The sequence below is a fragment of the Impatiens glandulifera genome, chromosome 7, assembly GCF_907164915.1.
Source record: "Impatiens glandulifera chromosome 7, dImpGla2.1, whole genome shotgun sequence".
NCBI classification, from domain to species: Eukaryota; Viridiplantae; Streptophyta; class Magnoliopsida; order Ericales; family Balsaminaceae; genus Impatiens; species Impatiens glandulifera.
The window spans coordinates 34813868-34826227 of NC_061868.1; the positions used below are offsets into that span (position 1 = coordinate 34813868).

A 12360-nucleotide genomic window follows, 5' to 3' on the forward strand; every position below is an offset into this window, starting at 1 on the left:
AATGCGGGTGGATGGTAAACGCATCCCTCCCAATACGTCTTATTGCTGTCCCTATATCCATATTACAATATACATATTAATAAAAAAAAAACCTAATTACATATTAAATGACAACAATATAATTTATTCTCATAGTAAGGTTAAAATATTATATTAATTAATTTTGAATAAATTTTATTTTTCTAAAGAACATAAGTTTGTTTGATTTGGTTTTGGTTTTGACTTAAAATATATAATTAATTTAAAAAATGGTCTTACTAAAAAGTATTAAAACAATAAATAGTTTGAGATCCAAAATTGTATTTGATAGAATATTAGGGACCACTTTGACTATATTTTCATGACAGTCGAGGATATTACTTCTTCAAAACCCCACCGGCCGGCGTCGTCGACGATCTCTCTCCGATAACAGCCGACTTCCGATCACGTTGAGAATGAGCAATCAACGACTAGAATCTCTTCCTCCAACGGAAACCCTAGAATTGGACAACGGCCTATCTCTCCTTACCCGAGTGAAACTTCTCCTTACCGTCAACCGAGCCGACTTCTCTATCAAGCCCTTAGACGAATGGCTTCTCAAGAGCTCTCTGTGCAACTTCCTTAAGACCTCCTCTATTGTCGTCACTGAGGCCGATATCCAGCTGCGTCGATTCAAAGACATCAAGAAACGTAAGCGCGAAGATCCAGTCGCCGATGGCGCCCTCTTCATCCGCGACTCCAATTCTCTCACCAAGGCCTTACCTTCACAAGCAAGCGATGTCTCGGATGTCATGGCATTGGAGAGGAAGTTTCTAGATTGGAGAAGGTCACTTGTGAAGAAGATGGATGGTATTGAGCTAAATCTCGAGGGAACTAAATTTAAATTGACGGTTTCCATGCCCAAATCAGATGATCTTGAGGGGATGAGAAAAGAGTGGGAAGAATTTTATGCTTTTGGCTCCCGAGGTATGCATATCTCTGTCCAATTTCATATACTCAGCAAAAAGTTCCTACTGTTTGTGATTGTTATTGTTATTGAATTAGGTCATATCAGGGGTGGGAAACATGCACCTGACACGATTGTGGTGAGAGGCCTTCCATCTCGGTGGTTTGCTGAGCCTCGTGTTTCAGCTAAGCCTTCTATGCTGGTTACCCACACAATTTTTTCGACATTTGGAAAGATCAGGTTTTCAGTTGTATGATTTTAGGTCCATTTCTGCAATCTTTCTCTTTGGGTTCTATAGTAACTGCATATTCTTGATGTTCTCTGTTTTATCAAACTTTAGTAGGATGCAGTTGGTTAGAGATGTATGTATATTCTTGAAGGTCTTATTAATATATTGAAATCTTGGGAATAAAAAACTCTAGTCTTCTTTCTTAATCCTCTTATGGTTCAGTCTGTCTCCTTCCTCTGATTCTTCTCTCGCACATCCTCCCCGTTCTTGCTGATTCTGATACAGATCTTGGCCAGTTGAGCCTCTCTGCCTTAGGTCCGGAAAGACAGAAGGTTTCATGGCTATTAATTGCAACAAACCTTTAGCGTTTATACAATAAGAGAGAAAAGATGAGAAATTCCTAGAAGGAAAGGACAGGAGAACTAGAGAATATTATAAATGAGAAATGAATAGCCTAAGATTGAGGGAGAAAGAGTCTTCCTTACTCATGGTAGCTCAAGTTTTAAGAGTGTTAGACTAAGAGGCTGATGTCTTAGGTTCGATTCTCACTTTACTCACCTTGATTGAAGTAAGGGGATGGTGCTAGCCTCCTAGAGAAAAAACCTTGAATTAAGAAAAAAAAACTAGGTTATAGATGAAAGTATGTTGGTATGACATGGTTACGTTGTATATTATTTTATTCTAATTATTGGTTATTTTATGCAATATTTTTGTAGGAACATTAATGTTGCCGAGGATCATGATCTAGGAAAGAATGGGGATGAAGATATTCTAGACATAGTTTCTGGTCTCCAATGTAAAATTGTGGTTCAATTTGAGAAAGAGAAGGACTTCTGCAATGCTCTAAGAGTCCTGTGTGGCCGCTCTATGCAGAAGGTACTTAACTACTTATCAATGTTTTTGTATTCCAGTTTGCAGTTAAAATTGGGAGTAGTTAATCTCGTAGTTGAATTTGGTCTTTGCGCATATTTCTATAGATAATGGTCTTCCCAAAAGTGCATCTTTTCTTAGACCATGAATTTTCCCTCCAAAATGGAGGCTAGCATAGCATCCCACCACCATGACCCCCAATTTCAGTCAAGGTGTTCTAAGTAGGAATAGGAATTGGACTTGAGACTTCAAGACTCTTACCCAACTGAATTGCTGTGATCTCTATTATTTGTTGTAAAGAGCTATTTTTCATGGGCCTATTGTCTATTTATTCTTCTTGGGTAGCCTAAATCCATGTTGTCCTGTACTATGGTCGCTATTCGAATCATGTGGAATTTGTGGTAACAACACATAAAATCTACGAGAATTCTACTCAGTATCTTGATTGAAGTATTTAGAAATGTTGTGCTAGTAAAAAAACTGTGAATTTCTTACAATTATTTGGAAATGAACATGAATGTTTTCCTTTTGAGCCAGCTTTTAGTGGAACTGATATTTTAAAATGGTAATATACTACAGGAAGGATCAAGCTTGAGAGCTGATTATGAGGTTACCTGGGACAAGAACGAGGTTTTCAGGAATTCTAGAAATGAATCATCTCAAGAGAAGAGTAGTCGGCTGTCAACATTACCTTTCTCACGAGATTACAGAAATGAGGCCCCGCGAAACCTATTCCGACAGAATCTTTCAGGGCTAAGCCCAGAAAACTCACGGCCAAAGAGATTTAAGGTAAGAAACTGATATCAGTAACTAATTCAACTCTTTACAATACCTTGTTTATTTGTTTGTTACTAATATTGTACTGGAAAACAACATGCTGATTTGAAATTTCATCAAACTGTAGGAATAAAATGCCGTTTTTTCAAGTGGAAGTCATCTTGAATCTCACCCATATGGCCAAATCAAGTATGAGCTATCATTTTGATTGGATTGTTTTGAACTTGATTACTTATCATCTCCCCCTCTTTAAAGAAAATTGTATCAACATCTGTAGAAATTAGTACTAGTAAGTAGTAACAACCTTTTGGGCTTATTTATTTGTTTTGAAATTGGAGAATTTGGAAATCTGATAACTTGGAAGTTATAGAACTCTGTTTGTAGATGCAATTTACCATTAGTTTATCATATTAAAAAAAATCAACCTTGAAATCAAAGTATCAATATATTGACACATATGTAGAAAGAAGGGAATCAAGAACTCATTAATTATGATGATTTCTAAAAACCTAAGTAAAAGTATTCATTTCTAGCAACCAATTTTGAACTTTACTAGCTTCCAACATATTTTTTTATACTTAAATATCTGCCTAATCAACCAATTATATCTTTACAGTAATTGATTCTATATAACCCAAAAGTCATTTTTCTTAGTACTTGTCTATAAGAGTTTAATTAACAAAACTTTGATTCATTTGCTTACAATAATTTAACTTTTCTCATTATGCCTTACTATTTTCAGATAAAATTTATGATGAGGTGGTCCAATAACTTCATTCTTGTCGCGATGCATACAATGCAATTAATGTTTAAAATTCTTATTTAGAATAAATAACAAATAATATATTAGAATAAAAAATAGAACACTATCATTGCACATTTATTTATTTCGGTAAAACAATTAATTTTCTCACATATCTCATAACATATTATTTTCTAACGAACACTTCATCTCGTGACCTTACATTTTCACTTTAGTCAAATCAAAAATCTCAACCATTACTAATCTCCTTTTTACCCTCACTTTAGCCCACTAATATTCAATAGATCTCTCATCTCGTGACCTTAAAGCACTTTGATTGACCAACCATCCTATTTCACATTTATCTACCAATTCAAATCAGACTTCTCATATCGCGATCTTAATTTTTATTTCGGTCAAACAACTAATCTTCTCGCATATTTTAACCACCAATATCAATTTATTTCCCAATCGACCTCTAATATATTTATCTTACTTTCACTCCGACTAATCAAAAATCAACTCATTCCACATTTATTCATTAATCACAATCGACCTCTCATCTCTAAAAGACCTTACATTCACTTCATCAAACAACTCATCTTCTCACATATTTTATAATATGCAACCTGATATTCTTATCCTCACTTCGACTAACCATACATTTCATTCCACATTTATCCACCCTAATCGACCTCTGATCTCGTTACCTTATTTTCACTTTGACTAATTAACCATCTCATTTCACATTTATCCACTAATTCACAATCGACCTCTCATCTCGAGACCTTACTTTCACTTCGTCACACAACCTATTTCCTAACATATTTTACAGTATACAACCCGACCTTTATCCTCAATTTAACAACCATCCATCTCATTCCACATTATCCACCCCAATAACCGACCTCTCATTTATGACCTTATACTTTCGATTCGGTCGAATCAACCATCTCCAATATTAACAATCTCTTTTACTCTCACTTTGATCACCAATCCCCAACTGACCTATTATCTCGTGGCCCATCTACTCACATATTTTACAATATACGACCTGGCATTTTATCCTCACTTCGGTTAACTAACCATCTCATTCCACATTTATCCACACCATAATCAATCACTTATATTGTGACCTTACACACTTTCATTTCGGTCAAATCAATCATCTTCAACATTACCAATCTCTTTTACCATCACATTGATCCATCAATACCCTCACTTTGACCTTACTTACTTTGATTAACCAATCATCTCATTCCACATTTTTATCCCACTAAATCTCAACCGACCTCTCATCTCGAGAGTTTACTTTCATTTTAGTAAAACAAATCCTCGCATATTTTACAATAAATAATTTGACTTACTTATCATCACTTTGACTGACCAACCATCTCATTCCACATTTATTCACCCTAATTGGATCTCTCATACCGTGACCTTAAACTTTCACTTTGGTACATTACCAATATCTTTTATCCTCATTTTGACCCACCAATCCCCAATTGACCTCTCATTGTGTAGCATACTCACTTCGACTAACCAGTCTCATTCCATATTTATCCACCCTAATCGGACCTCTCATACTGTGACCTTAAACTTTCACTTTGGTACATTACCAATCTCTTTTACCCTCACTTTGATCCACCAATCCTTAATCGACCTCTCATTGTCTAAGTCACTTTGATCCACCAATCCTTAATCGACCTCTCATTGTGTGAGTCACTTTGATCCACCAATCCTTAATCGACCTCTCATTGTGTGGCATACTCACTTCGACTAACCAACCATCTCATTCTACATTTTTATTCACTAATCTCAATCGACCTCGTATCTCGAGATTCTACTTTCATTTTGGTCAAACAAATCCTCACATATTTTACAATAAACAATCCAACTTACTTATCCTCACTTCGATTGATCAGTCGTCTCATTCCACATTTATCTACCCTAATTGGACCTCTTATACCATGACCTTAAACTTTCACTTTAGTATATTACCAATCTTTTTATCCTCACTTTGACTCACCAATCCCTAATCGACCTCTCATTGTGTGGCATACTCACTTTGACTGACCAACCATCTCATTCCACTTTATCCAACCTAATCGGACCTCTCATACTGTGACCTTAAACTTTCACTTTGGTACACTACCAATCTCTTTTACTATCACTTTGGCCCACTAATCCTCAATCGACCTCTCATTGTGTGGCATACTTACTTCGACTAACCAACCATCTCATTCCACATTTTTATTCACTAATCTCAATCGACCTCTTATTTCGAGGCTTTACTTTCACTTCGGTCAACCAACCCACTCCTCACATATTTTATAATAAATAACCCAACTTACTTATCATCACTTCGACTAACCAACCATTCCATATTTTTATCCACCTCAATTGAACTTTAATCTCGTGACCTTACATTTTCACTTCGTTGAAATCAACAAACTCCAAACCATCTCATTCCACATCGTGAATGTCATTTACCCCAACCACTAATTTTATCGCATATTTTAACCATCAATATCACTTTGCATCAACCATCTTCTCACTTTAATAAACCAATATTATTATTTCACATATTAACCATCAATATTTTTTTAATAATTTAAAATTTGTGTTTAACGAGATTTGATCAATGGTCTCTATTATGTAGTATGAACACTTCAACCACTAGAAAATTTAAAATTGTTAATTTATATTTATAATTTTGTGTATAATTATATGACTAACAATTAAAAATATTATATATATATATATAATTATTTATTTATATTTATAATTTTGTGTAGCATATATAATTTATATGACTAACAATTAAAAAAATACTTATATATATAATGCAGTTAGAGAAATTCAAGAAGGAAACTGCAGCTTTAAGGAGTATTTCAGAATGAGTCAAAATTCTGAATCTGATCAATAATATTTAATTCAATGAAAACACTGATACAAAGAACTATAATACTATTATGAATGGAAAGTTTGTGACAGGAAATACATGAGAGATTATAAGAACAAAGTAGGTGGATCGATTGACAAGCTCAGTCTAATTTATGCTCAAAATTGTGTGTCGAGACTCAAGATTATATATATTATTGAGATTGACAAATTCTTAAATAATCATTGTTTTGATCACTAGAAAACAACTAAGCAAAATTATTTAAAAAATAAATCATTGCATATGTATTTTGAATCGAATTTTATTTGATATAAAATAATCAAAAGTTCATGTCATGCAATTTTTTGACTTTTTAATTACTTAGTTTGATGGGCTAATTCTTATAAAATTGTTAAACAAGCTCTAATTTTTTTTTTACATTAATTCTAATTTATTAGATGTTTTTGTAATAAATGTAAAATATATATAAGATTATCATATTAGATCCACTACTTTAGGGATCTCAATATATTAAATTGATTATATTTATTATATTGAGATCCCCTAATTTAGAGATCTCCAATATATTAAATATATTACATTAATTAATAAAGGAATACAATAAGTTCTTATTCTCATTCCAAGGATGTAAAATATATATACAAGATTATCATATTAAGATCCACTAATTTAGGGATCTCAATGTATTAAATTTATTATATTTATTATATTGAGATCCATTAATTTAGGGATCTTTAATATATTAAATATATTACATTTATTACACCCCGCAATCGAAATTCTTCAAAAAGAACTCTCGGAAGCCCCTTCATAAAGATATCCACAAGTTGAAAGCGAGATGGGACATGAAGAACTCGAACCTGACTGCGAGAGACCTTCTCACGAACAAAGTGAATGTCCATCTCAATGTGCTTGGTCCGTTGGTGCTGAATGAGATTACTAGAGAGGTAGATCGTACTCATATTGTCACAATAAATAAGAGTGGCAGTGGGAATCGGGCAATAAAGTTCTAGGAGTAAATTTTGTAGCCAATAAGTTTCTGAAACCACATTCGCAACCGCCCGATACTCAACCTTGACACTAGAACGAGATAAAGTGGTTTGACGCTTAACCGACCAAGAGATTAGATTATCTCCTAAAAAAACACAATAGCCAGATGTTGAACGACGTGTGTCCGGGCACCCACCTTAATCAACATCAGTGTAAACCAAGAGGGATGTAACAGAGGATGGAGACAAATGAAGGCCAAAATCAATAGTTCCTTGAATATACCAAATAATTCTCTTTAGATCCGCCATGTGTACCTCTCGGGGATCATGCATAAAGAGACAAACATGTTGCATCGCATATGTGATATCAGGACGAGACAACGTCAAATACTTCAGAGCACCAACTAGGTTGCGGTACAAAGAAGAATCTGACACAGAAGAAGAGACTGAAGCCCCAAGTTTCGGTGTGGTATCAACCGACGTAATTGACGGCTTAAAAGATGACATACATGCACGGTCTATAATCTTAGACGCATACTTTCGTTGAGAGAGGAACATATCATTTGCATGAGGCCTTACCGAAATGCCCAAAAAATAATGCAAGGGACCCAAATCTTTCATATAAAATTGTGCACTCAAGCTAGAGATGAAGAATCGGCGGAGAGAGTTAGATGATGTCGTCAATATTATATCATCAATATACAATAACTAGTATGCCATGTGCTCACCTTGACGAAACACAAACAATGAGTGATCTGAAACAGTCCGGGAAAACCAAGTGTGAACACAAAATTCGTAAAGCATTTGTTCTAAACTCAAGGAGCCTACTTCAAACCATACAATGATTTCTTCAAACGACATACATGATGAGGAAATGAGGAATCTCTGAACCTAAGAGGTTGATGCATGTATACAACATCATCAAGAGTTCTTGGAGAAAAGCATTATTTACATCAAGTTGGTGAACTAACCATTTCTTCGATAGGGCAAGACTGAGTACCAACCGAATAGTGGCCAGTTTGACAACATGACTGAAAGTCTCCCCACAATCAACGCCAACCTGTTGATTTTTTTCATCACCTATAAGACGGGCTTTATGCCTCTCAAAAGAACCATCAACACAATCTTTATGAGTAAAGACCCATAAAGAATGAATAATATTAAAGGAAATGTAGATTGATGATGAATCACATATGGTGATGAAGGATCATCGAGAAAATCATACGAGAGTGGAGGGGACTGAATTTCAACAAAAGGAAAACGAGACTCATCAAAGATGACGTAACGAAAAATAATGATTTTATTATTTGATATGTCAAAACACTTATAGCCCCGGTGATTCAATGGGTATCCAAGAAAGACACATGTGGTAGAACGTGGAAGAAGTTTATGAATCGTCGTGGATGGAAATAAAGGGTAACATAAACACTCAAACACGTGTAAATGGTAATATGTTGGATCTTTGCGATATAAACGTTGTAACGGAGTAACATATGTCATGTGTTTATGCGAAATAATATTTAGGAGGTACGTGACCATTTCGAGAGCATGGTGCCAAAATGAGGTCGGTATCTTGGCATGAGTGAGTAAAGTTCGAATCATATTATTGATAGTACGAAATTGTCTCTCGGCTTTGTCGTTTTGAGACGAAGTGTGAGGACATGAGAAGCAAAAAGTCATCCCATGTGTGGACGCAAATTCCCTAAACGAATGATTATCAAATTCTCTCTCATTATCACATTGAAAAGATTTTATATCTCTCTCAAATTGAGTTTTGATGAGTGTCCGAAATTGTAAGAAAACACTAAACACTTGGGATTTATGAGATAAAGGGAAAGTCCAAAAAAATGACGAAAAATCATCAAGAAACAAAACATAATATTTATGGCCCATAGAACTTAACATAGGAGACGTCCATACATCACTATGAATAATGTCAAACGATAATAAAGAAGTCGAAGTAGAAGCCTTAAACGGAAAACGAACATGTTTTCCCAATGAACACGAATGACAAATATGAGAAACATGTTGTTTATTACAATGAATTAATTTATTTAATCTAAGAGATTCAAAAAGATTTGTTAGGATGACCTAGGCAATTATGCCACAAATATGGCAACAAAGTAACAAAAATAGAAGACGACACATGTCTTCCAGTTGTGACCGAATATAGATCTCCCCGACTATCACATCTCATTAGACGCGTCCCCATCCAAAAATCCTTAACAGAAAACCCAAAATGATCAAACTCAACTTACACAGAATTATCCGTAGTGAATTTACAAACAAAAACTAGATTTTTAATAAGAGAATGAACATGGAGAACATTATTCAAGGTAAGTTTAGAATTCGAAGAAAAATAGTGGTATGCCCAATACCTAAAACCAGAATCGTATTACCATTACCTACAAGAATGTCATTTTTAATACCTGAATTGAAATAAGACGAGAGAGTACCTTGTTGATGTCATGTGGGACGTCGCACTAGTGTCCATGTACCATGTCAGATCAGGAAACGTAATACCAAGGGTATACATGGCCGCTTCAATGTCCGTCGAAGTTGGTGGAGACTGAGCCATGTATGATTGTGGACGTGGGGCACGAAGACCCGACTGTTGTTATGGTGTGGACGGATGAGAGCTAAAAGGAGGAGGTCTCTTCCATTGAGCCGTTGGATACGGGCATGGAGGAGAAGCCCATGGCCACTGCTAAGACAATGATGGTGGTCCTGAATTACCAGCCCATTGTTGCAGCCAAGGAGAAGGAGGCTGAGTTTGGACTTGGCACTAGGACTTCCTCGATCGACCCTCATTACAAGACCCCTTCTTCTTTGGTTTCTGCCGAGATCCACACGATGACATACATTGTGACCCATTCATACAGACGTGTCAGAGATAAGAGCTACACCCGACATCGGTGTCGAACCAGAGTCCACCATCTTCGCCAATCCAGATTCCTCTAAAATCAACATGGAGCGCGCTTGGTAGAACTGATGCAAAGGATCACTATGTTGCCACCCTATTGTACGCCTCCGTAAGGCCCGCGACCAACTGCAATATGAGCGGCGTTCGAGACCAGGCTACCGACGCCCTTCAACTGATCGATCAGGACTTTGAGACATTGACAATAAGCCGATACCCTATTAAAATCTTCCATGATAGTGGTGAAAAACTATTGTTCGAGGGAAACCGCACAAGAATGACGGTTATCTTGAAAAATCCCACGTAGTCTTGTCCAAGCTTGTTTGGATGTAGAGTCTGGTTCCAAGATCGTGTGAAGAAGATCCTATGAGATTGTGGCATAAATACACTGAAGGACAGTGGCATCGAGAGTTAGCCACATATATTTCTCTTCATCCGTCAATGGCGGCGGTAGAAGAGGGACCAGCGGGATGATGTGATGAAGGACCCGATGAGAACAAGCATGGATCTTGAATAACTCCGCCCATGTCGTGTATTGAACGTTTTCCAACTCGAGAACAATAGAGACATGATTCTTGATGTTAGAAACAACAAGGGCCGGGTGAAATCCTTGTTTGTTACTTGTCATTGGAAAAGAAGAGTGATTGAAAAAAAGATGAACGTAAAAGAGAAAATGGACCGTTAGGCTAGGGCGCAACGGAAAAAAAAAAACTAAGCTCTGATACCCAGAAAGAAATATGTTCTTATTCTCAATCCAAGGAAGTAGAATATATATATACAAGATTATCATATTAAGATTCACTAATTTAGGGATCTCAATATATTAAATTGATTATATTTATTATATTGAGTTGTCTAATTAAAAAATATAACTGTAAAATTTATTTTGTCACAAGGGTAAAATTATGAATGCTATTGAAAATTCACTAACATAACAATAAATCTATTGTTTTTTACCTTAATAGTTCGATTAAGTCGGAGGTTTGAATATTTTTTAATTAGAAATAAATTATATAATTAAAAATAAATTATATAAGACGATAGTTCAACTCTTTTAATATTATATAATAAATATATAACTTTTATTGGTGTGTCAAATTTTATTATTATTATTATATAATAAAATTTATAACCTTTACTCGGGCTACAACCTATTATGGCTCTGCCCTTCATTATCATGTTTTTTGAATATTACATATTTAAATGATATATATATATATATATATTTATATTGTATAGTGAGAGTTTGTATGGGTTATATTATTGAGTTTAGGTGTAAATTAAAGTTTAATCTATAAAATATCAAAGATTGTACAATTATTCAAATTCATCTCTAAATAATAAAGATGAATCGGTTAGTATTAAAGTTTAATCTATAAAATAACAAAGATGGTACAGTTATTCAAATTCATCTCTAAATAATAAAGATGTCTCTAAATAATAAAGATGAATCGGTTGGTATTAAAGTTTAATCTATAAAATAACAAAGATGGTACAGTTATTCAAATTCATCTCTAAATAATAAAGATGAATCGGTTGTATTATACATGCTAAATATCATAAGAGTAATGATATATACAGCACTCTTATACAGCACTTACCTCATTTGAAAAAAAAAAGAAAATATTTTTCTCTCTTGTATTTTTTTTAAGATATATATTTTCTCTTTCTTTCTAAATGAGGTAGGTGCTATGCGAATGTGTTGTATAAGGGTGTTATATATATTTTCTAAATGAGGTAGGTGCTATGCGAATGTGTTGTATAAGGGTGTTATATATATCATTACTCATATCGAGTAATGATATATACAGCATACTTATACAGCACATTCGCATAGCACTTACCTTATTTGGAAAAAAAAAAATTCTCTCTCTTTTATTTTTTCTAAATATATTTTTTCTTTTTTTTCAAATTCCATACTCATATATTATATTATATTATATTATATTATATTATATTATATTAAAATCCATATACATACATCTTTTAACATGCCAATTATA

At 34.5% G+C, this 12360-nt stretch overlaps 1 protein-coding gene across 1 annotated transcript; it reads left to right on the top strand.

The window, feature by feature from the left end:
* Window positions 1–365: 365 nt before the first annotated feature.
* LOC124945190 lies at window positions 366–3191 on the top strand. Its single transcript, XM_047485580.1, has 5 exons — window positions 366–945; window positions 1024–1165; window positions 1871–2030; window positions 2604–2813; window positions 2929–3191. Exons 1-5 carry the CDS (start codon window positions 435–437, stop codon window positions 2932–2934), a joined length of 1029 nt encoding a protein of 342 aa, XP_047341536.1. The 5' UTR covers window positions 366–434; the 3' UTR covers window positions 2935–3191.
* The last annotated feature ends 9169 nt before the right edge of the window (window positions 3192–12360 follow it).